The sequence below is a fragment of the Dama dama genome, chromosome 29, assembly GCF_033118175.1.
Source record: "Dama dama isolate Ldn47 chromosome 29, ASM3311817v1, whole genome shotgun sequence".
In the NCBI taxonomy this organism is placed as follows: Eukaryota; Metazoa; Chordata; class Mammalia; order Artiodactyla; family Cervidae; genus Dama; species Dama dama.
The window spans coordinates 54700154-54728004 of NC_083709.1; the positions used below are offsets into that span (position 1 = coordinate 54700154).

At 38.6% G+C, this 27851-nt stretch overlaps 1 protein-coding gene across 13 annotated transcripts in view; it reads right to left on the reverse strand.

Moving 5' to 3' along the window:
* TRPM3 (transient receptor potential cation channel subfamily M member 3) overlaps nucleotides 1–27851 on the reverse strand; it is an 896309-nt gene that overhangs the window by 546820 nt on the left and 321638 nt on the right. For 9 of the 13 annotated variants that reach the window (XM_061132826.1, XM_061132824.1, XM_061132820.1 and 6 more), the window contains exon 1: nucleotides 27073–27249. The exons of the other annotated variants lie outside the window; for them this stretch is intronic. In XM_061132826.1, coding sequence (XP_060988809.1) covers nucleotides 27073–27249 — 177 coding nt within the window. Of the gene's footprint in view, nucleotides 1–27072; nucleotides 27250–27851 lie in introns of those variants that run through there. 13 annotated transcript variants of the gene reach the window in all.

A 27851-nucleotide genomic window follows, 5' to 3' on the forward strand; every position in this document is an offset into this window, starting at 1 on the left:
GTCAATTTTTATGTCTTAGAAGATGAACTGCTTTTACTCATTTATAGACTTATTTAATAAATACTGTGTGTACGTAGTTCAATTTCTCTCCAAGAAAAACATGTGGCCTCTGATTTTGACTCATCTTTCCTTCTTAAGTCATGCTTGAATTCTAAATTTCCTTTTCTTTATTCACTTTCTGTCTTGTGTCTAAAAGCTAAATATACTTTTCCTTTGGGACCGTCTAACTACCTGAAGCCAGTCCACTATGGTACCTCTCCTCCATAGCTTATCTTCTTGACATAGTCCCTGCCTCTACTTCCCACTTGTTCATTTATTCATCCATTCAGGAAACACACAAGCATCTGTGACTTTATGTTGGTGTTGTGCAATTAAACATGAATAGGATATGGGCTCTGCTCTCGAAATGATTGTGGGTGTTTTGCTTCTTGAGCACCCTACCATAGCTCCTAACTGAGTCATTCTTGACCCTTCAATCATTTACCCCAAGGGTCTATTTTTTTGTCTTGGCTGATATCCTCCTTCCAAGGATGCTGATGTAAGAAACCAGCTTGATGTAGTCTCAAACAATTGCTAAGACCATTTCTAGTGACTGAAGGGAGAGCTACAGAGTGTGTGTGTGTGTGTGTAGTGATTACATATATAGAGGAGAAAAACAGAGAATACAGGTGGTATGTATAAGTAATTCCCAAGAAATTAGCTCAAATTCAATTAAGAAAATCTGAAACTTGGTACAGGGCTATATTCTCAAAGGTGAATATTGCAAAATACCTGTTCCATCAAAAGCAGGATTTTGTACAGGAATTATACAGGAAACACAATTAATTTCTTCAAGTTAGTGAATGCCCAAGACATTATTTCCTATGAGGAAGAGTGGAGAACACTGTAAATATGCTCTTAGTAGGCATTCTGACCCAGTTTAGTGACTTGTTTAATATTCAAAGGGGAGATGTGCCCTCTTCACTTTAGAAAGTTCTATGTTCAAAGACAATTTAGGTCACTGGCTCCTATGGCAGCATTTCTCCTATGAGAAACACACATTTAAGCACCTCTTGTATTATTGATAATGAAACTGGCTAAAGTATAGCAAAAGCCAACAGCTTTCTCTCTGGGCCATCTGGAAGAATTAATTAATTAATTAAATCAAAACTCCATTTCTGCTTTCCTTTTAAGGGGATATGTGTGTGTGCTGAACACGAAAACTGTGAAAGTGAAGTTCTAGCACAAAGTTTTCTTTTCAAATGTATTTCAAGCATCTCCTCCATGTCAAAGCAAAATCAGAAATGACATTACAGATTCATTAACCTTTTGGTTCATAACATGAACACTTCTATCTCCATGGTGAATGGAGTATGTCTTTTCAAAGGTAAAGCAAGACAAAATGCCTTCCTTTCTGCTCCCAAAGCTCTTCCCATGAGATAAAGATAATCACCTATCCTTGAATCAACCACATTGTTTCTATGTTGGTCTAGATCCATCTGGGATTTCTGAGAGCTGGAAATGAATTTTTATTCAATACTGTATTCCTAGGGCCTAGTTCAGACTCTCACACAGCTGATTTTTGTGAATATTTGTTGAACACATTTTCCCCTAAGAACATTTTACAAACAACTTCAGATGTAAAATCCAAGCCACTGAGCAATAAACATGAAAATATTCTCATTTACCCCCGCTCAGTTCCTTCCACAGTGCCTTCTTTTTCCTCAAGCCGACTTTACTTAGCTACACTGATCAATTTCAAATCACCACACGTGCCGTGCTCATTCATGTGAGTGTGAGTGACAGTCGCTTAGTCATGTCTGACTCTCTGCAACCCCATTTACTGTAGCCTGACAGGCTCCATGGAATTCTCCAGGCCACGATGCTTTTCCACATACTCTTTTCTCTACCTGGAACGTCCTTTCCCTCCTTAAAAGATGCTGAAGTCAACTTTTGAGATTCATATGATACCAGTATAACCAATTTTATGATGTCTTTTTCTTTAGGAAATACTATTTATTTTGCATTGTTCTCTTTCAATATGAGAAGCATTTTTCTATTACATTTTTCATTAAAAAGCATTATGCTTAATTGTACATGTTGATTTCTCCCATTAGGCATTCAGATTCTAGAACATATATAGTATGTCATCTTCATCTTCATATGGCTAATACTTAGCATGCAGCTTAGAGCACAGGCAATGCTCAAAATATTTATTGAGTTGACTTCAAATTATGAGTCTGGCACATAAGTTTTATCCCTTCTGACAAATTAGGACATTTCCCCCTCTCCAAATATTTGTATTTTAATAGAACTCTGATGTATAAGTAAAAATCTTTTTGAACTAGTCAGAGCAGTTTTAGCTCTAAGTAAAGATATTATAACCTCAGATCCTCTTTGACATAAAAGGAATGTAAATAAGGAAAGAGGATAACAGCTTTGGTCATGTAAAAACACCTATTTCTAGTAAATTACATGCTGAATTGCACTGTTTGAAGTTTTCTCAAACATTTTTATATTTTTCCCATTGAATCTTGTTTGTAACCAAAATAAATACTCTTATCAGATTTTCTCATTACAAAATGAGAATTACTAAGAAGAAAAGTCAATCATAAAGGAAATCAACCCTGAATATTCATCAGAAGGACTGATGCTGAAGCTGAAGCTCCAATACTTTAGCCATCTGATGTGAAGAAACGACTCCTTAGAAAAGACCCTCATGCTGGGAAAGACTGAAGGCAGGAGGAGAAGCAGATGGCAGAGGATGAGATGGTTGGATGACATCACCAACTCGATGGACATGAATTTGAGCAAGCTCCAAGAGTTGGTGACGGACAGGGAAGCCTGGTGTACTGTAGTCCGTGGGATCTCAAAGAGTCGGACACAACTGAGTGACTGAACTGAACTGAAGAAGAAAAGGTGAAATAGGAACCTTAGAACAAACTGATGAGTATCTTCTCTCTTATCACCTGAGTATCCTACAAAAACTAATCTTTCAACCTGCTGAGATAAAAATATGGCTATGTATTTGAGAAGCCTTCCAAATAAGGTGAGATTTCAGAAGCTGAAGTTGAAAAATTATCCATTACTAGCACAATAATTTGTGTCACTGTAATCTTTGAAATTTATTTACAGGAACCTCAAAACAAAAATAAAAACAAAATCAAAAACAAAAGCCTGTCCCAAACACCAAAGATAGTGCTAACTGCAAAGACCTGGAAGCTGGCAGGTCTTTAAAAACACCTAACATGGTCTAAGTATAATTGATTAAAGAATTAGATGTGATGGGTTGGAGAAACAGAGTACATTCATAAAGATACCCATTTCTTCTCTTGATCGCCATGAAGTCTAACTATAATCACTACAAAAGTTTGTATTTCCAGCCCTCAGTGTGACATTCCACAAGTAGGAGGCATCTGACAAGTTTAGTGGAAACAGTCCATTCATCACTCAACTAATGGAAGACTGAGGTTTCCAGGTGGTTCAGTGGTAAAGAATCAGCGTGCCAATGTAGGAGGCACAGGAGGCGTGGGTTTGATCCCTGCCAGGAAGATCTCCTGGAGGAGGAAGTGGCAACCTACTCTAGTATTCTTGCTGGGAAAATTCCATGGGCAGAGGAGCCTGGTGGACTACAGTCCATGGAGTCACAAAGAATGCCCTCTTTCTGAAATATGGATATTCTCCATTCAAATCAAATTCCATGGAATAACTATAGCTCAGAACAATCAGACCTGCTTGGTAACTCCTCAAAGGTGACCATCACCACCGATATGGACACATCCTTAGTAGCACAGTCAACACTGCATGAAACTTCCTATGTTGACTTCAGATGGATAAATTTTCAGCCTACTACATTTCTATTTTTTCTTAAAAGCTACAAGATAATTGGCTTGTATTTACAATTTGTAGCATTATGTTTCAAAACAGTAAATGCATAATTGAGCGTTTCTCATGTGCCAAGCACTAGTCTCAGTACTTAAGAATATACAACACAATGTGTATAAAAGTGTATGATTCATTTATTCCTTCCAACTACATTGCAAAGTAATTAATATTATTAACTATCTCTGCTTTATTTAATGTCTCTTAATCACAAATTCCTCATCTATATACAGTCGACAAAAACAAGACCTGGAGCTGACTGTGGCTCTGATCATCAGCTTCTGATAGCAAAATTCAGGCTTAAACTAAAAAAAAGTGGGGAAAACCAATAGACCAGCCAGGTACAATGCCAATCAAATCCCCTATGATTATACAGTGGAGGTGACGAATAGAATCAAGGGATTAGATCCAGTAAACAGAGTGCCTGAAGAACTATGGCCAGAGGTCCATAATATTGTACTGGAGGCAGCAAATAAATCCATCCCAAGGAAAAAGTAAAGCAAGAAGGCAAAGTGGTCATCTGAGGAGCCTTTACAAATAGCTGAATAAAGAAGAGAAGAGAAAATCAAGGGAGAAATGAATAGATTTCCGGAGAATAGCAAGGAGAGACAAGGTCTTTGTCAACGAACAGTGCAAAGAAATAGAAGAAAACATCAGAAGAGCAAAGACTAAAGATCTCTTCAAAAATTGGAAACATCAAAGGAAAATTTCATCCAAAGGTGGGCACAATAAAGAATAGAAACAGTAAAGATCTAATAGAAGCATAAGAGATCAAGAAGAGATGGAAAGAATACACAGAAGAATTGTACAAAAAATGACAACAACTCAGATAAGCACCATGGTGTGGACACTCACCCAGAGCCAGACATTCTGGAATGTGAAGTCAAGTGGACCTTAGGAAGCACTGCTGTCAATAAAGGTAGTGAAGGCAATGGAATTCCAGCTGAGCTATTTCAAATCCTAAAAGATGATGCTATCAAAGTGCTGCATTCAGTATGTCAGCAAATCTGGAAAGCCCACCAGTGGCCACAGGACTGAAAAAGGTCAATCCTCATTCCAATTCCTAAGAAAGGCAGTACTAAAGAATGTTCAAACCACCAGACAATTGCATTTATCTCCCAAGCTAGTAAGGTAATGCTCAAAATCCTCTAAGTGAGGCTTCAGCATTACGTGAACCAAGAACTTCCAAATGTTCAAGCTGGGTTTAGAAAAGACAGAGGAACCAGAGATCAAATTGCAACATTCTCTGGATCACAGAGAACACAAGGGAATTCCAGAAAATCATCTACCACTGTTTCATCGACTAGGCTAAAGCCTTTGACTGTGTGGTTTATAACAAACTGTGAAAAACTCTTAAAGAGATGGGAATACCAGGCCATCTTAACTGTCTGCTGAGAAACCTGTATGCTGGTCAAGAAGCAACAGTAAGAAACCTGTATGGAACAACTGACTGGTTCAGGATGGAGGAAGAAGTATAAGGCTGTTTATTGTCACCCTGTTTATTTAACTTATACACAGAACACATCATGAGAAATACCGGGCTGGATGAATTACAAACTGGAATCAAGATTGCCAAGAAAAATATCAATAACCTCAGATACAAGGATGATACCACTCTAACAGCTGAAAGCGAAAAGGAACTAAAGAACTGCTTGAAAAGGGCAAAGGAGGAGAGTGAAAAAGCCAGCTTAAAACTCAATATTAAAAAATACTAAGATCATGGCATCTAGTCCCATCACTTCAAGGCAAATAGAAAGAGAAAATGTGGAAGCCGTAACAGATTTCCTCTTCTTGGGCTCTAAAATCACTGCAGATGACTGGAGCCATGAAATCGGTAGATGATTGCTTCTTGGCAGAAAAGCTATGACAAGCCTAGACAGTGTGTAAAAAGCAAAGACATCACTTTGTTGACAAAAGTCCGTTTAGTCAAGGCTATGGTCTTTCTAGTATGGTTGTAAGAGCTGGATCATAAAGAAGGCGGAGTGCTGAAGAATTGACGCTTCTGAACTGTGGTGCTGGAGAAGACTCTTGAGAGTCCTTTGGACACCAAGAAGATCAAACCAATCAATCTTAAAGGAAATCCACCCTGAATATTCATTGAAAGGACTGATGCTGAAGCTGAAGCTCCAACACTTTGGTCAGCTGACTCACTGGAAAAGACCCTGATGCTGAGAAAGACTGAAGGCGGAAGGAGAAGAGGGTAACAGAGGATGAGATGGCTGGATGGTATAACCGATACAATGGTTATGAACTTGGGCAGGGAAGCCTGGTGTGCTGCAGTCCATGGGTCACAAAGAGTTGGACACAACTAGGTGACTGAACAACAGCAACAGAGATTAGATGACAGGATATAAATCATGCATCATTGTTTCTAGCCACAATAATAGCTCAATAAAAGTTCATTTTCTTCCCTTTTCCCGAGGTTTGCCCATACGTTTTTTGCTACTATATGTTTACATGTGAAATTTAACATCACATTACTCATTAGGGAGATGAAAATTCCTTAATGAGTTACAACTACATACCCATCAGAACAGCTAAAATGTAAAGAAAGAGAGACAATGCTAATTTTGGTGAGAATATATAGCAACTGAAATTTTCATATGTTATATAAAGGGAGTATAAAATGCTATGACCATTTTGTAAAATTCTTTGGCAGTTTCTACTAAGGTCAAATATATACCTACCCTATAAGGGAATAACTCCAATCCTAGTATATAGCCAGGTTGAGAGTCATCTCTTGTGTTGTTGGAGGAGGGTGTTTACTATGACCAGTGCATTCTCTGGGCAAAATTCTGGGCAAATGCAGCCTTTGCCCTGCTTCATAACAGGCCAAACTTGCCTGTTATTCCAGGTTTTTCACTTCCTATTTTTGCATCCCCAACACAACTAAATGCATAGGTTCACAAGTATGTTCATAGCACCATAATCTGTAGGAGCTCTGTCCATTAACAGAAAAAAGGATAAGCAAGCTGTACCATATTCATACAATGTGATATTATACAGACTGATAGACAAAACAAAATGGATGAATCTCAGAACCATTATGTCGAGCGGAAGAAGCCAGATGCAAGAGTATACACTGTATGATTCTACTTATTCAAAATTCTATGTCAGGCAAAACTATTAATCATATAGAGTGATAAAAGCCTGTCAGTGGTGGTTGTGGGTGGTGGTGGTTATAGTGGTATTAACTGGGAAAGGTGACTAGGAATTCTTTAGAGTGATGTAAATTTAATGCATCTTGATATGGGTAGTGGTCATGCAGGTGATTACATTCTAAAAATTGTTGAGTTTAGAAAGAAAACTCATGAATTTTACTATATGTAAGTTTACCTCAACATTAGAAAGTTTTCTTGATGATGCTTTACCTGTTCACTTGTAGTTCCCCTGGTAGAGACTTTTACAGAATCGTGGAGGATGGCTGAAATCCCAGAGAAGTGAAACAGTCTTGATGTGAGGAGTTCACTTGTTTGCTAAATGGGGACACATCTGAATGCACACCTACCCCCTCTACTCAGTGATGCGCCATTACTAACAGCTACACAGTAAGCTCATCATCCCCTGCGCCTAACATTTTATAGCTGTCCTTAGCAAAAGAGAGATGCTCTCTGTCATAGCTTTTGTTTACTATGATTTTCATAAATCCATTATCATTCTGGATGAAGACATTTTAAAATCTATAAAATAGGACAAAACATTTTTCCATGATGAGGCAGTTTGTAAAGTTATTTGAATATGGAAAATGAGTTTGCCAGGGGCACACAAAGAAAAAAAAAAAGGAAAAGAACAACAAAGATCTCTCCTAGAGTGTAACACTCTTAATAGAGCATCCTGCAGCTTCTGAACAATTCCTACATTTAATGACTAGTGAATCTGAGTTCGCCTCTGCATTTGCGCAGCTGGGGGCAGTGGTATTATCTACAGAGATTCTTTGAGGAAGAGGGTGAGGAGGTGGCAGCTTGTACTTCAATGTGAGCAAACTAAACTGGGCAAGCTGTGAAATGAGTACGAGCTGTATATGTCAGAGCAATATAAATACACCCCACACTCACCACCAGAAGGAATCCCTTAGCTGCATGGCATTCCCCTCGGTCCACTTGTTTCCTTAGTAATCCCTTCACACTTGATACTTCAGCTTCCCTCATGGGAATGATCTCCATGAGCTATACTCTCTAGGAGGCCTTCTTGTACACGCCACTTTATTTGTCTAGAATATTCTTTCTATCCCAACTTCCCATAGGTATCTCTTTCAATACTTAGTTCAGGAGTTATCTTTTCTAGCACCTTCCAGCCTATTATTTGGTGTCTCTTGTCTATGCCTACCAATATAAAAACATATCAAACCACAGTATCCCTTCCAATTTGCTTGATTCTCTAACTCCATTTTATCTCTTTTTGATGGGGAACCTAGTATTTTTCCAGAGAAGGCAATGGCACCCCACTCCAGTACTCTTGCCTGGGAAATCCCATGGACGGAGGAGTCTGGTAGGCTACACTCCATGGGGTCACTAAGAGTCAGACACGACTGAGCGACTTCACTTTCACTTTTCACTTTCATGCACTGGAGAAGGAAATGGCAACCCACTCCAGTATTCTTGCCTGGAGAATTCCAGGGACGGGAGCCTGGTGGGCTGCCATCTATGGGGTTGCACAGAGTTGGACACGACCAACGTGACTTAGCAGCTAGTATTTTTCATCTCTGAATTTCTAATATTTTTTGCTCATTTCTGACACATAGCAATAGGTAATTGTAGAATGAATGTGTGTGAAGAATGAATAAATTAATGGGGAGAAAAGCTAATTTTATATTTCTGTTTTGATCTGTGAATTGCTGGACACCTATAAACAAAATGACAATATTAAATGTCTTTGAGCTTTTCCTCTTCAAATGAATATTGAGGAAAACAGGAATAATCTGATTAAAACACTAATCTCTTAGACTGAATTCCTTCCAAACAGTTAATTTTTTAAAAACATAAAAATTTTCTTATATTTAGTTCACCATCATGTTAGTACTTCTAAACAATGTGCTACTTTGTTTTCTTTAAGGATAGAAATTTGGGATCATACAATTCCATTCAGTCAGAAGAATTGACAAGTCCCGTTAAAAGCTCCATAGGACCTTTCAGCAGTGGTGAAACCATGAAAAGTAGAGGAAACTCAAAGAGGCGTTTAAGGGGATAGTGGAGTCCATCATGCTGTCTTGTAGTGGACTCTAAAAGCATTTCTTCTTGATTCTAATGCAGAAGAGCTTACTATTTTTCCTGGTTCTCTAAGCCTGTTCATCAGAAATATTGTTTTTCTAGTACACCTAAAATCAGGTTCTACAGCTGGAATCCACTTCCTCCTGTTATATATTAGCAAAAAGGTGCACACTAATTATCTACACTTACAGAATGAATTTTTTTGTTTTGGATTGCTTGCTGTATTTTTTAGGCTGAATGGCTTTCAGAACCATTAAACTATTGAGTGTGTAGGGGATTCATGTTCACTGAATTAGTGAAGATTTGTGCCTTTTTCTTTGCTTAAAGAATCTGCTACCTGCCCACATTACCTACTAGAAGAACAAGTCTAGGTGCCCATATTTATATCAGGTGATTCAATTTCCTTGACCAAAGCTCTGTAGGCAATAATGAATATATGACCAAACCCGAGTCAGTAAGATTCTTAGGAAAACAGGAGAAACAAACTGGTAAGATATAAGAAGAGCAGCAGCAGGATCATACAGAACTGGACATTTGGGCAAGGATGAGTGAAATACAGTGATAGAGGAAGCCAGTCTACAAAGAAAACCAGAAGTACAGAATAGACAAATCGAGAGAAGCCAAAATGAGTGACTCTAGGGCCCTATTACAGAGAAGCCTGGGGCCGTCCCTTTGTTATCTGGATATATTTCCATTTCAGTTACTAGATATTCCAGAGATTAACTGTACAAGAAATTTTGGTTAGTGTATGAATGGATTTCTGTTATTTGCAAGCAAACTACAGTTGATCTTTGAACAATAATACCGGGGTGAGGGACAGACTCATCACACAGCTGAAAATTCACATATGACTTTAAAGCCAGCCCTCTATATCCACAGTTCCACAACTGCAAATTCAACCAATCTTGGATTATGTGGTACTTCAATATATTTATTGAAAAAAAAATCCACCTATAAGTGGACCTGCTCAGTTCAAGTCTATTGTTCAAAGGTCAATTGTATGTGTCAAATAGCAACTTTAACATAATTGTGACAAAGACTGATGTGATTACTAATTTTATGTGTAAACTTATCTAGGCCACAATGCTCCAATATTTGTCTGAACATTATTGTGAATATTTCCATTAGAGTGTATTTGGCTGAAATTAATATTTAAATCAGTGGTATCTGAGTAAAGCACATTGCCCCCAAACCGTGGGTGGGCCTCATCTAATTTGCTGAAGGCCTGAATAGGACAAAAGACTGACCCTCCCCCAAACAGGACAGACTTTTCCAGGAGACTGTCTTTGAACTTTATCTGCAACATCAGTTATTCCTAGTTCTACAGAAGACTGCATTTGGACTAAAAATGCAACTCTTTCCTGAGTCTCCAGATTGCCAGTGTCCATCATCATATTTTGAATTTACTGCTGCTGCTGCTGCTAAGCAGCTTCAGTCGTGTCCGACTCTGTGCAAGCCCAAAGATGGCAGCCCACCAGGCTCCCCCATCCCTGGGATTCTCCAGGCAAGAACACTGGAATGGGTTGCCATTTGCTTCTCCAATGTATGAAAGTGAAAGTGAAAGTGAAGTCGCTCAGTCGTGTCCGACTCTTGCTAGGCCTCCACAATCCTGTCAGCCAATTCCTTAGAATAAACTGTTTTACTTAAACACACACACACACACACACAGCTGATTCTATTTCTTTGGAGAACCCTAATACAACCTACAATAACTGGCGGCTCAGATGGTACAATAACTACAAAGTGTAATTAGCTGCACATGAATAGTATATATTCCCCTAAATCCAAATTATTACAAAATACATCTTAAATTTTGTTCATTTGCACTGCACCATTTCTGTTTTATTAGGCTGAAAGGTAGGAACTCATATTAACTGAAAACTGGTTACAGACTATGCCAACACCAAACATATTAATTTCTGAACATAAAGCAATACTTTTACTGAATTTATAATTAAAGGAAATTAAAATTCAGAGAAGTTTCCTGTTTTGTCAATGATCAATTTGAGAACATGCCATTTAATTGTTTTTGCTGTCAAGTACCCAAATGATTTAATTGTTTGTCTTATCAATACATAACTCCATAATCTAGTTGGGTCTCAGTTAAAGAGACAGTAAAGGTATTTAATTTTTCCAGCTCAAAAGAGGGATAATTGAGTTTTCTATACTTGTTTCCCAGTGTTGCTATGAAGTTCAGTTCATTTAATGTAAAGCAAAGAACTTCATAAATTGAAAAGGACTTTTTAAATGTTAAGTTTTACTATCACTTCACTTTTAGTCTCTGTATATTTCAATACAGTTTCTGAGTAAAGACATCTTTTTTTTTTTTTTTTTTTAAAGACATCTTTTAAAGAACTGAAGCATTCAGATTTTTAGAGACAGAAAACAAATATTCCCCACAAACATTTACTAAATGTGACCTACATTATGAGACAGTAAGTATATCCCACACCACTCTCCAATGAGTATAACAATTATAATAATAAATGATTTATTCTCAGTTCTTTCAAAGTAATTTTAAAATAAATAGGAGCATGCAATGGCTTTCTGTCATCATGAATTAATCCAAGAATATCAGAGCTATAAGGGAACTTAAGAATCATCCCATGTTTGACAAACTGGAATCCACAGGCAAGTACAATCTGCCCTCTCTGTATAGCTGATGAGCCAAGAATAGCTTTTAAATTCCAAACTGGTTGAAAAATAAAAATAATATTTCATGATATGTGACAATTACATGAAATTAAAATTTCAGCACTAGTCTCTTCAGGCCACTATAACAAAATACCACAGATAGGGTGGGTTATAAACAGTAGAAATTTATTGCTCACAGTTCTGGAGGCTGGAAGCTCAAGATCAAGTTTCCACCATAGTCAAGAGAGGGCCCTCTTCTAGGGCACAGGTTTCTTTTTTAGAAGGGGTAGGGAGCTCTCTGGAGCCTCTTCTACAAGTCACAAATACCATTCAAAAGCTTTCTTCCCTCATGACTTATGTACCACCTGAATGTTCCACCTACTAATACCATCACCTTTGGGGTCAGGATTTTAACATATGGATTTTCAACACATGAACACTCAGACCATAGCGCAGTGTTCCTAAATAAGTTTAACTGGATCACAAATACATTCATTTATTATGTATTGTATGTGGCTACTTTCAAGCTACAATGGCAAAATTAAATAGTTGTGATAGAGAGGGCAACTATATGACCCATCAAGCCACTTTTCCATCTAGCCTTTTATAGAAAAAGTTTGCCAATCCTTATCTACTCCAATCCTGTCTTTTTATATATGAGAAAACTCCTCAGCTGGGATTAATAATTATTCAGAATTAGGGCTAAAATCTAGTATTTCTGTCCATTTGATCATGCTCAATTTAATGATTGAAAATTAGCTTTAATTATACTCACTTTTAAATTAAATTATGTACCCTCCTTGTGTTAATTACTAGATTTATCTCAGAATCTTTGATTGCTCACATGAACTAACATTATACAAAAATTTCATCTTGATGAAGTAAAATATTTTTCATTTATCCATTGAAATTAATTTTATATTGTATTATTCTTAAACAATTCTAAGTAGAAGTTATTATTGAATAATGGTGAAAATTAAATATTCTGTTTAATACATCAATCAAATCACACATGTTCTGCTTGCAATACATAAAGCAGTAATATATGGAAATTCATGCACTTTCAGACAAATTGGTCACATTAAATTTTCTTATCTTACAAGAGATGATTGACAGTAAGTTGAGAAAATAATCATTTAGTCTTTCTAGATTTAGTGACTAGAACTTGACCAATTAATTTCTAAATGTAAGCTAAATTTCAATCTTTATAAAATTAAAAAGAAAGTGTATCTAAAGTTAATCCTCTTTACATCACTAGGAAATCTGTTAGGTTTCCAGTGAAATCAACAACCTACTCTCCATCCTTAAGAGGAATGTTTAAAGCAGCCCTTCTTAACTAGGGATGACTTCTCCACCTCATCTCCCACCCCTGTGCCAAAGGATATTTGACTATGTCTGGAGACATTTTTTTTGTTGTCACAAAAGAATAAACTAGACCTTCTATTTGATACCATCTATCCATGATGTTGCTCTTGTTGTTTGGTCACTAAATCGTGTCTGACTCTTTTACAACTCCATGGACTGTAGCTCGCCAGACTCCTATGTGCATGGGATTTTCCAGGCAAGAATACTGGAATGGGTTACAATTTCGTTCTTGAGGGGATCTTCCCAACCCAGAGATAGAATATGCGTCTCCTGCTTTGGCAGGCAGATTCTTTACCACTGAGCCACTTGGGAAGCCCCTATCCATGATACCTGATGATAGAATACTTCTATCCGTGATTCAGGATACAGTTAAATAACATAATGCTAACAGAAAAACAAATCTCAAGCCATATTTGCCTTTAAATAAAAATGACAAAATACTTCAATATAGTTGTGTCCACGTAATTATATCTAGACATTAGCCATTTTTAAAGGATAAAGCAAGAGTAGTCTGAGTTTAACAGTGTAGTTTTTCCTCTAATAGTACTTTCTCTAATTCACAGTGTAACCTAGCCAAAAACACTATTAAAGTTATATAATATGAAGCAACATATTAAAGTCTCTCAATCACTAAATTAAGGAATTCCCTTTTCTCCAACAAAAGCAATAGATGAAGTAATTTCAACCTCTCACTTTCACTTTCAGTAAATATTTTCAAAGCAGACATCTGGTTCTACCTACTTACAGTTTCTTCCTTAAGTAAATATTTTATCCTGCATCACTTTTATTGAGTACTAATCATTGGTTCAATTCCTTAACTAATCTTCCAATTTGGGAAATATATGAAATATACCAACTCAAGCTCAAAGTATCCTTTAATTAGACAAAATGCCAAGACCTTGTAATATCACTTGGTTCTTTTAAGTGGCTTCAGAGCACTGCATCAGGAGCATAGTTATCCATTCCCTCCAACATTTACCTATTCATTTAGCATCCCTGGCACTAGAGGTAAAGAACCTATCTACCAATGCAGGAGACATACGAGATGTGAGTTTGATCTCTAAGTTGGGAAGATCCCCTGGAGGAGAATCCCATGGACAGAGGAGCCTGACAGGCTACAGTCCACAGGGTCACAAAGAGTCAGACACAACTGAAGTGACTTAGCACATATGCCCTAGCACCCCAATTATCCTGTGCTGTCTGATAAGTGATATATGCATGAAATTGTCTAAGATATGGTTCCTAACTTTAAGAAGCTTTTCAGAATGAAGCAAAAGAGCTAATAATACTATACTTGTTCAAAGCAAAGACGGAAATATCCACTAACTTTTACGAGTATGAATAAAAGAAGAGCCCAATCTGGGTTTAGGAATTCAGGAAATTTTTTCTTAAACTCATCCAACTTAATTGAGAATTAAAATATGGGTAGGGGTGAGGTAGGAGAAGATGTGGTTCAGATTTTCCAGGCAATGGAAATAGCTTGTGCAAAAAGCCCAGCTAAAAGGAAATTCATGATTTAAGAAAGGGAAAAACAAAGTACAAAGGCAGAGAAGTAGATGGAGGACAGATCACAGAGGGTCTTAAATACCAATTCAAGGAAATTAGGATTTTATTCTACAAGAAAAGGGGTACTATTAAAGAATGTCAAACATGGCAGTATCCTGGTCTTAAGTGCATTTACGGAAACCATTCTGGTAGCTGTGGAAAGGATCAATTTGAAGTAGACTGCTGTAGTATTTTAGAGCCAAGAAAAAGAATGATTGGTTTGAGGAACTTAGAATAGATAGAAGGGGGTGGAATAGCGACATATTTATGAGAAAACATGGCAGAACTGATTGGCTGATTATATAAGGGGTGAAGGCAAACAAAGCAAAGGCATAAGCCTAAGCTTTCCAGTTGGGCAAAGTGGTGAATGGGTGATGCTAGCAATTGGGAGAAAAACAAGAAAGGGAGTAGTTGCAAAGGAGCTTGCTTGTTTCAGCAATGGCCAAATGATTAGAGTAGAAGTTAAACTTCCTTTACTGCACTATTTCTGCCTCCAAACATGTAAGTTATCACCACTTGAAGTAAACAAGACAGAGGTTAACGTGTCATTTTTTCTTCTAATCTAGGATATTACCTATCGACCACACATTCTTAGCACCTAAGTTAGCTTTCCTGCATGATCCCATAAGAAACAACTGTGAAAGTCATTCAGTGTTCTGTGAGCATCAGTTCAGTTCAGTTGCTCAGTCATGTCTGACTCTTTGAGACCTCAAGGAAGGCAGCACGCCAGGCTTCCCTGTCCATCACCAACTCCTGGAGCCTACTCAAATTCACGTCCATTGAGTCGGAGATGCCATCCAACCATCTCATCCTCTGTCGTCCCCTTTTCCTCCTGCCTTCAATCTATCCCAGCATCAGGGTCTTTTCCAGTGAGTCAGTTCTTTGCATCAGGTGGCCAAAGTACTGGAGTTTCAGATTTAGCATCAGTCCTTCCAATGAATATTCAGAGTTGATTTCCTTTAGGATAAACTGGTTGGATCTCCTTGGAGTCCAAGGGACTCTCAAGAGTCTTCTCCAACACCACAGTTCAAAAGCATCAATTCGTCAGTGCTCAGTTTTCTTTATAGTCCAACTCTCACATCCATAAATGACCACTGGAAAAAACATAGCTTTGACTAGACAGACCTTCATTGGTAAAGTAATGTCTCTGCTTTTTAACATTCTATCTAGGATGGTCACAGCTTTTCTTCCCAGGAGCAAGCGTCTTTTAATTTCCTACCAGCAGTCATCATCTGCAGTAATTTTGGTGCCCCCAAAAATAAAGTCTCTCACTGTTTCCATTGTTTTCCCATCTATTTTCCATGAAGTGATAAGACCAGAGACCATGATCATAGTTTTCTGAATGTTGAGTTTTAAACCAACTTTTTCACTCAATCTTCATTCACTTTCATCAAGAGGTTCTTTAGTTTTTCTTTGCTTTCTGCCATTAAGGGTGGTGTCATCTGTGTATCTGAGGTTATTGATATTTCTCCTGGCAACCTTGATTTCAGCTTGCACTTCCTCCAGCCCAGCATTTCGTATGATGTATTCTGCATATAAGTTAAATAAGCAGAGTGACAATATACAGCCTTGACCTACTCCTTTTCCTATTTGGAACCAGTCTGTTGTTCCACGTCTAGTTCTAACTGTTGCTTCTTAACCTGCATCCAGATTTCTCAGGAGGCAGGTCAGGTGGTATGATATTCTCATTTCTTTAAGAATTTTCCACAGTTTGTTGTGATCCACACAGGTAAAGGCTTTGACATAGTCAATAAAGCAAAAGTAGATGCTTTTCTGGAACTCTCTTGCTTTTTCGATGATCCAGCAGATGTTGGCAATTTGATCTCCAGTTCCTCTGCCTTTTCTAAAACCAGCTTGAACATCTGGAAGTTCACAGTTCAGGTACTGTTGAAGCTGGGCTTGAGAATTTTGAGCATTACTTTGCTAGCGTGTGAGACAAGTGCAATTGTGCGGTAGTTTGAACATTCTTTGGCATTACCTTTCTTTGGAACTGGAATGAAAACTGACTATTTCCAGTCCTGTGGCCAATGCTGAGTTTTCCAAATTTGCTGCCATATTGAGTGCAGCACCTTCACAGCATCATCTTTTAGGATTTGAAATAGCTCAACTGGAATTCCATCCCCTCCACCAGCTTTGTTCTTAGTGATGCTTCCAAAGGCCCACTTGACTTTGTATTCCAGGATGTTTGGCTCTAAGTTAGTGATCACACCATCGTGATTATCTGGGTTATGAAGATCTTTTTTGTATAGTCCTTCTGTGTATTCTTTCCACCTCTTCTTAATATCTTCTGCTTCTGTTAGGTCCATACCATTTCTCTCCTTTATTGTGCCCATCTTTGCATGAAATGTTCCCTTGGTATCTCTAATTTTCTTGAAGAGATCTCTAGTCTTTTCCATTGTACTGTTTCACTCTATTTCTTTGCATTGATTGCTGAGGAAGGCTTTCTTATCTCTCCTTGCTAGTCTTTGGAACTCTGCATTCAAATGGGTGTATCTTTCCTTTTCTCCTTTGCCTTTAGCTTCTCTTCTTTTCTCAGCTATTTGTAAAGCCTCCTCAGACAACCATTTTGCCTTTTTGCATTTCTTTTTCTTGGGGATGGTCTTGATCACTGCTTCCTGTATGATGTCACGAACCTCCGTCCATAGTTCTTCGGGCACTCTGTCAGTCAGATCTAATCCCTTGAATCTATTTCTTACTTCCACTGTACAATCGTAAGGGATTTGAGTTCGGTCATACCTGAATGGTCTAGTTAAATTTCTTATTTTTAAGAAATTTCTTCACTCTAAGTCTGAATTTGGCAATAAGGAGTTCATGATCTGAGCCACAGTCAGCTCCTGGTCTTGATTTTGCTGACTGTATAGAGCTTCTCCATCTTTGACTGCAAAAAATATAATCAATCTGATTTCACTATTGACCATCTGGTGATGTCCATGTGTAGAGTCTTCTCTTGCACTGTTGGAAGAGGTTGTTTGCTATGATCAGTGCCATTCTCTTGGCAAAACTCTGTTAGCCTTTGACCTGCTTCATTTTGTACTCCAAGGCCAAATTTGCCTGTTACTCCAGGTAGCTCTTGACTTCCTACTTTTGCATTCCACTCCCCTATAATGAACAGGCCATCTTTTTGGGGTGTTAGCATGAGGACTAGAAAGATGTGGAAATATTGAGTCTGTATAAGTTTATAGAGAGATAGCAGGTACTCAAATTTTAACAATAAATAATCAGATACCGAGGTATGGTCATGGCAGAGGCATAATTTTAATGAGCCAACATCCGTTTATTGAAGTGTCACACTTCAGAAGAGAGATTCTCAACTCTTACAGTACATAAAGTTCATCTGGGTTGCGTGTTAAAATGCAGATTCTCAAGGTCCTCCCACGGGTTTAAACTAACAGGTTTGGATTGAGTTCCGTGAAACTGATTCTATAATACGTAGTCTTGGACCACAGTTTGAGAAACATTCTTTTAAGAGCTGATTTGGTGGATAAATCTCCCTCCAAGGAAGGCAATTTAATATATAAAATGTTGTTGTCAATAGATTTTTAAATAACAGAATCAATTCCTTTCTTCTTTCATCTATCTGTCTGTCCATCTATCTATCTATCATCTATTTGTCTATTACCTATCATCTATCTATCACCTATCTGTCTTTATAGTAAACCTTGCAATTCTTTAATTATTTGGGGGAAAAGAAGCAAAAGTTATCAATGCTATCTCTAAACTGAAAATTCCTATGTATATGCCTCTGAAAATGGAAGTAGGGAAGTGCAACTGGCTAGAACAAAATTCGCAAATGCTTTTAACATAAATTTTATGTGAGACAAAAGTAAATACTAGTATCTCCGTCTTAGAGATTTTGTTATATCTGCCCCACCTCACCCAAGCAATTATAGCACTGTATCTTTCTCGCATGTTCAGGAACCAAGAAAATCTGGTTCAGTTCAATTTCCCACATTTAATATTTAATATCAGACATCATTTTTAAAAATTCAAGTGTAAAATTAATTTTAATTTTGAATGTATTTTTTAAAATGAAATCCCTAGATGTTCTCTTCCTCCCCTTCCCTGTCCAGAATCTCTTCCTTAGTTTCTGACGGATGTGGGGTGGAATAGACAGTGGCACTGGTGGGGGTCTCTGTTAATGGCTGCTCCGGCCTTGGTCCTCAAGTGAACTGACCACAGCTCAGTTGGTACTATCACATACCACTGGAATCTAAAGGACATGCACTTGAGGGGCCACTGCAATTCCAAGAACCATCATCAGTTCAGTCCCTCAGTCATGTCCGACTCTTTGCGACCCCATGAACTGCAGCACACCAGGCCTCCCTGTCCATGACCAACTGCTGGAATCTACCCAAACCCATGTCCACTGAGTCAGCAATGCATTCCAACCATCTCATCCTCTGTCGTCCCCTTCCCCTCCTGCCCTCAATCTTTCCCAGCATCAGGGTCTTTCAAATGAGTCAGCTCTTCGCATCAGGTGGCCAAAGTATTGGAATTTCAGCTGCATCATCAGTCTTTCCAATGAACACCCAGGACTGATCTCCTTTAGGATGGACTGGCTGGATCTCCTTGCAGTCCAAGGGACTCTCAAGGGTCTTCTCCAACACCACAGTTCAAAAGCATTGATTCTTCAGCGCTTAGCTTTCTTTATAGCCCAACTCTCACATCCATACATGATTACTGGAAAAAGCATAGCCTTGACTAGACGGACCTTTGTTGACAAAGTAATGTGTCTGCTTTTTAATATGCTGTCTAGGTTGGTCATACCTTTCCTTCCAAGGAGTAAGCGTCTTTTAATTTCATGGCTGCAATCACCATCTGCAGTCATTTTGGAGTCCAAAATAACAAAGCCTGTCACTGTTTCCCCATCTGTTTGCCATGAAGTGATGGGACGGGATGCCATGATCTTAGTTTTCTGAATGTTGAGCTTTAAGCCAACTTTTTCACTCTCTTCTTTCACTTTCATCAAGAGGCTCTTTAGTTCTTCTTCACTTTCCGCCATAACGGTAGTATCATCTACATGTCTGAGGTTTTGATATTTCTCCCAGCAATCTTGATTCCAGCTTGTGCTTCTTCCAGCTCAGCGTTTCTCATGATGTACTCTGCATATAAGTTAAATAAGCAGGCTGACAGTATACAGCCTTGACCTACTCCTTTTCCTATTTGGAACCAGTCTGTTGTTCCATGTCCAGTTCTAACTGTTGCTTCCTGACCTGCATACAGGTTTCTCAAGAGGCATGTCAGGTGGTCTGGTATTCCCATTTCCTTCAGAATCTTCCACATTTTGTTGTGATACAAATAGTCAAAGGCTTTGGCATAGTCAATAAAGCAGAAATAGACGTTTTTCTGGAACTCTCTTGCTTTTTCAATGATCCAGTGGATGTGGCAATTTGATCTCTGGTTCCTCTGCCTTTTCTAAAACCAGCTTGAACATCTGGAAGTTCACAGTTCACATATTGCTGAAGCCTGGCTTAGAGAATTTTGAGCATTATTTTACTAGCGTGTGAGATGAGTGCAATTGTGAGGTAGTTTGAGCATTCTTTGGGATTGCCTTTCTTTGGGATTGGAATGAAAACTGACCTTTTCCAGTCCTGTGGCCACTGCTGAGTCTTCCAAATTTGCTGACATATTGAGTGCAACACTTTCACGGCATCATCTTTTAGGATTTGAAATAGCTCAACTAGAATTCCATCCCCTCCACTAGCTTTGTTCGCAGTGATGCTTTGTAAGGCCCATTTGACTTCACATTCCAGGATGTCTGGCTCTAAGTGAGTGTGAGTGATCACACCATCGTGATTATCTGGGTTGTGAAGATATTCCTCATATTCTTGCCACCTTAGTATCTTCTGCTTCTGTTAGGTCCATATCATTTCATAGGGAAGTTTAAAGGGGCATATGCAGGATGTTCCAGAATCTTGATGATGGACACTATCTTTGGGAGCCCTGGTTCACAATCATATCTCTCTCTATATATATCTCAACATAATTTTTTTGAATATTTTAGAAAAAAATCTAAAATTGTATGTCATATGCCTGAATAAATCATGAAAATAATACACAGGGAGATCTAAAATAGATAAACAGAAAAGAAAAAAAAATAGGGACAAACATTCCTTCACTTTATGATGATACATCATCTGTAAAACAAAACAGGGCAGCTGAACTCAATTATTTCTCTATCTAAATGATTTTTCATGATTAAACGTTTTGAAAACTTGTGAACTGTTTCTGAAAAACCTTTTGCTCCTACTGTTAACTAACACATAATCTGTTCTGCCCAGATGCCAGCAAAAGAGAAAAGGCATTTAATTGAGTTTCCCTCCAGCGTTGTTGAATCTAAGGCAGTTTTTCCTCAATGTGTGGTCCTTCTAAGAGCTGTTCATATCAGAATCACTTGAAGAGCTTGTTAAAATGCAAATTTCTGGACCCACCACCTACCTACTGAGTCAGCATCCTCAGGGGTGAGCTTGAATATTTGCTTTGCTCACAAGCTCCCTTCTTAAGCTTTCTTAGGATTTCATATATCATTCCCACGTTCTTTCACTCATTTATTCTTCAATAAGCATTCATTGAATACCTTTTGTGAGCTACTTTTTCACGTTATCTAATGGAAAGGGAGATAGTTGTGTGCAGATGAGCTTGGAGCCAGTTGAGGTTATACCAACAGACTTAGATGGGGATGGCAAGAATTTGAAGCCACTGCTGAAAAGGCAGTGTTCACACCCCTCCCTCCACAGGAAGTCATCTGCGGGGAAGTCAGAACCATTGCCCTTGAGACAGACTTTGTCCTATTTTACTGACTCCACAAGTCTTCCCAAAGCCAGATGGCCCTGGGCGTGGACAACCCAGCTATATCCTCCCTCATTCTACAGTGACCACACAGTTTCATTCCTTACTCCACAATATTGCGTATCAGAAGGCAGAGCTCTCCAGAGAGACAGGACGGTTTCTTGGTGCCTCAGGAATTTCCCTCAGGATGCCCAAGGAACATTTCACAAAGAGGCAAATCACATGGTCACTGTTCAGCAGCCTGAGTTGAAGCCACCACTTGAAATGCACCACACAGATTTTGTCTCTCCTGGGTTCTGGTTTGGGTACATTTTTTTTTTTTTCTTTCTTATTTTCTTCAAGGGAATCTGAGCCTGGCATGCTGAGATGGAAAGATGGAAGTTTATTAGCAACCCTTAAAATTTTGCCTAACCACACACTGTTTTCCTAAAAGCAATTTATTCTTAAGCTTCCCATCTTTAAGGCACTTAGTAGAATTGGTCCATAACCAGCTCCCTGATCTCACTCACCACCATTCACGAATATGTCTAGATATGATAGGTGTATGCTTCCTCTCTTCCTGTGGAAACTCAGCTGCTACTCACGGACATGTGGTTCAGGAGTGTCTTGTCCCAGCTAAACAAAAGCTCTGGTTTATTAATATTATTCTACCTGCCACGTAAAGATACAGAATTTTAGATGTGAAAAGGAGTCCTTAAAAGTAACAAATCTAAAACAAATCAAAATGAATCTCAACATAACTGTCTTCTAAGAGTTTGAGAAGAGCAAAGGGAAGTCAGTTTCTGCTATGTCTGGCATCAACTGCAAAAAAAGACTCAACTCATTTTGCCATCAGGATCTTGCTATGCTTCAGGGACAACATAATGGACACTGGTTACCATGACATGAAATTATAGGAGTAGAAAACACTGTGTACTTGGGCAGAATTTGGGATCTCGTAGCCTAACTTGATCATGGTTCTTTCAATTATTTCTCTTGTGTTAGCCCAGTTCACTTTCACTAATCCCTCTTTTGACAATAAAAACAGAGAAAGAAGTGGAAAAATTAATGAAAACTCTGAGATTTTTAACTGGATTTCAAAAAATGGGAGTTTACTAGGTATTTTTATAAGAGCAAAGAAAAAAACCATCTTAGAAAACTCTAAGTGATATTACTGATTATATGTTATTTACATCAAAGAGTTCTGCTATCAATGGGACTCATACCCATCAATGACATGAAATTACATTCCTTACTTTTGTCTCAGTCTCATTAGAATCAGGAAGTGGCATACCCTTTCTAGTTCACCAAAGAATCACCGAGTTCTGTCCTTCCTTCTCAGGATCTTCATTCTCAAGACACTGGAACCACCATCACTGGGACCATCAGACAGCAAAGTAAGATATCTGAAGAAATTGTAAATTCTTCCTTCTACCACAACTAATTGATTTAACAAGGCCCTATTTATTTTACCTCCATTACTTTTGCATTAGTCCTATTGTTGTTATTGTTCAGTCACTAGACAGTGAAGAATCTGTCTGCAATCCGGCAGACTCAGGTTCCAACCCTGGGTCGGGAAGATCCTCTGGAGAAGCAAATGGCTACCCACTCCAGTATTTTTGCCTGGAGAATTCCATTGACAGAAGAGCCTGGCAGGCTATAGTCCATGGGGTTGCAAAGAATTGGACATGACTGAGAGACTAAATGTATTACCCCTGGTCCTCATCAACTCTTCGGGCCTCTAATTTAATCTCTCAGCTTCTAGTCTCACCATCTCCCATGCAATCTAGACACTACAGTCAAAGCAATCTATTTAACAGCTGAATCTAGCAATCACTTTGCTGCTAAGATCCCTTTAATGGTCCTCCCAGTTTTCAGCCTCATTGTCAACTGCCTTGGTTTAGTGAGCAAGGCCCTCTATGATCTAAACTCTGCCAACTGTTCTAGTCCTCCTTCCATTTTAATATACAATCCAGTTTAATTACTTTTAGCCTCAATAGACTATGTTTTTCCATGCCCACGGAACATGGCAGCCTTTTCCACAGGGAATCATAGCATTAAATCTAAATCAAGATCTAAATTCTTTATTTTAAAGAGAAGGACACCAAGTTACAGAGAGGTTAAGTAACTTTCCCAAGGTCACACAGGTAGTTAGGAACATGAAGGAATTAGGACTCATTTTTTTAGACCTAACTGTCCAAAGGATAATTTCTTTAATCTCTTTCTGACATTGCTCTAGTGGCAAAGTCATACTCTTTGTTTGAAAATCCTAAAATGATACAGATTATTTGGTCTTCATCAAGAAATTGGCCTAAATGTATTTATCCAAAATCTGTTACAAGTGCACAGCTTCCCTTTCCCCCAAAACAACCTATTTTTCAAAGGCCCCCTTCACTAAATTTACCAAGATTTCAATGCAGAAAAAGCTGTCTGCTCTAACATTAATATTCAAATTAAACAGAAGTAACCAAAATAAAATCTCCCAAAGAAAATAATGGCAGAGACAGACCTTAAAATGAATATAAAATATGCTAAGAATATTCTATCACTGAAACAAATTTGACTTTCTGCGATTAATAGTAAGATAAATCTTGAAACATATCAAAATGAAACAAATGACAACTGAAGAGAAACAGTTTGGAAAGGGTCCCATTTGAAATGTATCCGTTTGAAAACAGCCTCTGATTTTTGGCTATCATCATCATGTGCCTGTCCAAAAATTCATTTTTCAAATGATATTCCCAAATGCAATCTCAAATTCAAAATGTAAGTTGGTTGGCATGTTCAAAATTTTCTCTGAGATGGACAAAATAACAATACAAGATGTTTTCAGAAGGAATAATAACTATATTCCAACACTCATTGGGTTTAATTCGTGCTTCAGATGCTGGTCTTTCCCTTCTAATTCTTTAGTATCTTGTTTCTATTAAGAAATGGGAAATACAGGAAACAGGATTATGAAGCCATTTCTAAACATTAGTGTGGTACTGAAGTAAGTTAGCAAAGAAACACATTTTCCAGGAAAGGAAAGGGAGGAAATTGGCTCATACCCAGTCTTGTCAGAAATGGTGACTGATGTGGGTTTAGTCCAATCTAATCATGCCATCATGTCCTAAACTGCATTTATGGCTACGTCAGGGCATTGGAAAGGGCATACTGCATCAGAAAAAGGCTTGGAAGAGGAACGAAAATTACCTGTTGAATAGGAGAATTGGGGTTATTAGCTTACAATTTCAATAGACTCCAAAGAATCCATCCATTATATTAACATGTGGTGGCAGTGTGAGGGAGACAGAATAAGAAATTGAGAGAGAGGGGGGAGGGAAGGAATAAACAGAAAGTGAGGAAAGAACACAGTACGATTATTGCTATTAAATATTTAATTTATAGACTAAATCAGGAAGAACACTGGCCAAAAGATGCAAATGATTACTCTGGAACTTCCATTTGACTTGAAATATAAAAGCAGAGCAAGAACACACAGGGATTAACATAATAAAGACAAGACAGCCACAATCTGGAGCGGGGAAATTACACAGCATTCATATCCAGAATGCTGATAATACAATAACTCATATACAAAAGCAGTGTTTATTTCTAAGTATTGCTGAAAGAATTTTGTAGTACTTTTCTTCAAGTTGGAAATGTGTTCAATATCTGAAGTCTTTTAGGACATATAATCTTTCAAAAATACAGATGTCGTTTGAAAGGAAAGTTCTCTAGTAAAACAAATTCTATCTTTCAGATACTGGGAGAATTTGAAGGGCAATCATTAATGCACCTTTTAGATGAATATAATTTGTTATAAAACACCATGTTCATAAAGGATGCTAAGACTGAGATGTATGCCACCCATGGTAATGGTGTAGTATTGACAGTGTTGCTGATATATAGCATGAATGGTACTCACAGTTAAAAAAGATGAGAGCTCTTCTAAAAACAAGTAATCTACCTCCAAAAAATACGCCTCTGCTGATTTTATGACAAGCAAATAATATATACCATTTTCCATTTAAAAAATTAGAGTATTAATGAATAATATATTGAAGGTAGGATACACACACCTGTTAAAAAGTCATTACATAAATTAAAAAACATTACTTTGGGGAAAAGCCAATGAATTATTTAAATGAAAAATGTTTCTTATTGCACATGGAATAGCTGGAGTCAATTTTTTCAGTCATAGTTAGGTTTGCCAAGATACTCTTCACCCCAGACCCTAGATTCAGGAGTAATTCTGGAGGAAAATTTACATTTGTTTGTTAGTCCCTGGCCTCATTCTTTTTCATGCCCTATCACGCATGTTGTTCCAACATAACAAAAGCCCTTATGTCTAAGGAAGCTTCTCTCCTACTCCCAAACCTCCTTTTCCTCCAAAAGACTCTTTCAAGGAAGCAAACCACCACCATAACAAAATGATGGGTGTTGGAACAGGATGTGGGTGTAACCTTTGGGAAAGTTCATCAGTTTGTGTTGAATAGGATAAAGGAAACTCAGATAGGGTTAATGCATGCATGCTTAGTCGCTAAATCATGTCCGACTCTGCAACCCTATGGACTGTAGCCCTCCAGGCTCCTCTGTCCATGGGATTCTCCAGGCAAGAACACTGGAGTGAGACTGGGTTAACACTTCAATGCAAGCAGCCACTTAGCTGGACAGAACTAATTGTATACATCAAACTTGACCCAACCAGAACACAGACTCAGACAGAAAAATGTTCTAAGTGTAATTTTTTCAGTGATCATTACTCTCAGTATCATATTAATATGGAAAGGAGAATTAAGAACTTCATCTTGCCTTTTAAACTTCACCTGGATGTGGGAGGGACATCCAGAGATATACATTTTCTCCAAAAAAGTGATACCACATTCTCTTTTCTGAAGGGAAATACTTGTTTTCTGCACCTTTAAATTTTTACTTATATTTCCTTCCCTACAAGGCAGATGGTGAAGATGAATTATCTTGAAGTTGTGGGGACTTTCTCAGTGTTTTTAATGTATTTGCTTCTAGAAAGAGAAATGCTGCAGACACCAGGTAGCATCCTAGCTCGAGTATAGTACTGTTTCTTTTGTGTAACCCAGAGCTAGCGAGAAAGCTAGAAGCACACTGTATATATTTAACAATACTTTCCCACCAGCGACTTCACTTAAGATACTAAAATTATCATACCTTTCAAGAAAAAAGTATGCCAAAAAAGTCACAATCTGATAAGGTTTGTTCTTTGTCTTTACCTGAGAGACCACCTAAGGACACAGGGCTTTTAAAATAATAAGGAGAATCCTTTGTTCTCTCAGGTTCCATTTAAATGGAAACTGGGTCGAAGGGTTTCCCCAGGGAGGGAAAAAAATCCAGGAGTCAAACACACAGGAGTAAGAGATTTCACTCCCACTACTGTTCCCACCCTCCCAAAGAAGTTAATTAATTCTATTTTAGGGATGTTTGGGGGTGGGGAGCACTCAGGCAGCCCATTCTCTGCAACCATAATCTCATTCTCAAATGTGGCTGAGACCATCCTCCCTCCCTGACACCATAGGGTGAGGGGAGTGGAGGACGTCTCAATAGCCATGGGCAACACGGCAAGTACTGCAGGCTTCTGTACTCCCGAAAAGGTGTGTCCCAGGCCAAGAGCGAAGTTGGGTGTGCAGACCTGCAAAGCACAATGAGAGCCATTCAAAGCAGCAAGTTACAGTACCTTAAGAAGTCTGACAGATGGGAGAAAGGCTGCGTGGCACAGCTTCCGGATGGTCCAGTTCAGGGGTCGAGGAGCATCAGTTTGATTCATGACCCCTTCCAAATTCCACCAGGAAAGCCAGAAACCGCAAACCTGAGCAATGCCTAGAAAATAAACGGTCCCCCACGGCCCTGGCATCCCATGGTCATCTCCACACCTTCGAATTCCATCAGGGCAGAGGCTTCCTGCAACTTGGGAGACCAGTCAAGTGGCGTTGCTTGAGCCACTGAACCTTCTTAAGAAAGCCACCTCCCCTCTCCCTGCAGCCGCGCTCATGCATACCAAATGTGGCTGAATGGAGGCACACTGCCTGCTGCTTCGGGGAGGGGAGGCATGGTTTTGAAGGAGAGGGACAGCCTGCACGGAACAGCCTGTGGTCGGAGTCAGAGCAGCCTGCTCGGAATGCGCGCTCCCTCTCCTGCTCTCCTCCCAGTAAACGCAGGTCAGGCATTGGGGGAAAACCCGGGCCATTTGCTCTGCTCACTTGGTTTGGGGGGGAGCCAGGAAGAGAGCGAAAGGGAACATCAATAAAGCCAGAACGGGGAACTTGCACTTTCTTATACAAAGCATCTTTGAGGGCTGGAAACTGGCACAGGGGGAGGGGCTAGGACACAGAGGGAGAAGGGATGCCTCGGAATGATAAGATAAACACTTCACTTTTGATTTATGTGACATCATAAATTGAGAGCTATTGTAAAACGGATCTGCAATAAAAAGAATCTTTGTCGTATTCTGGGGTT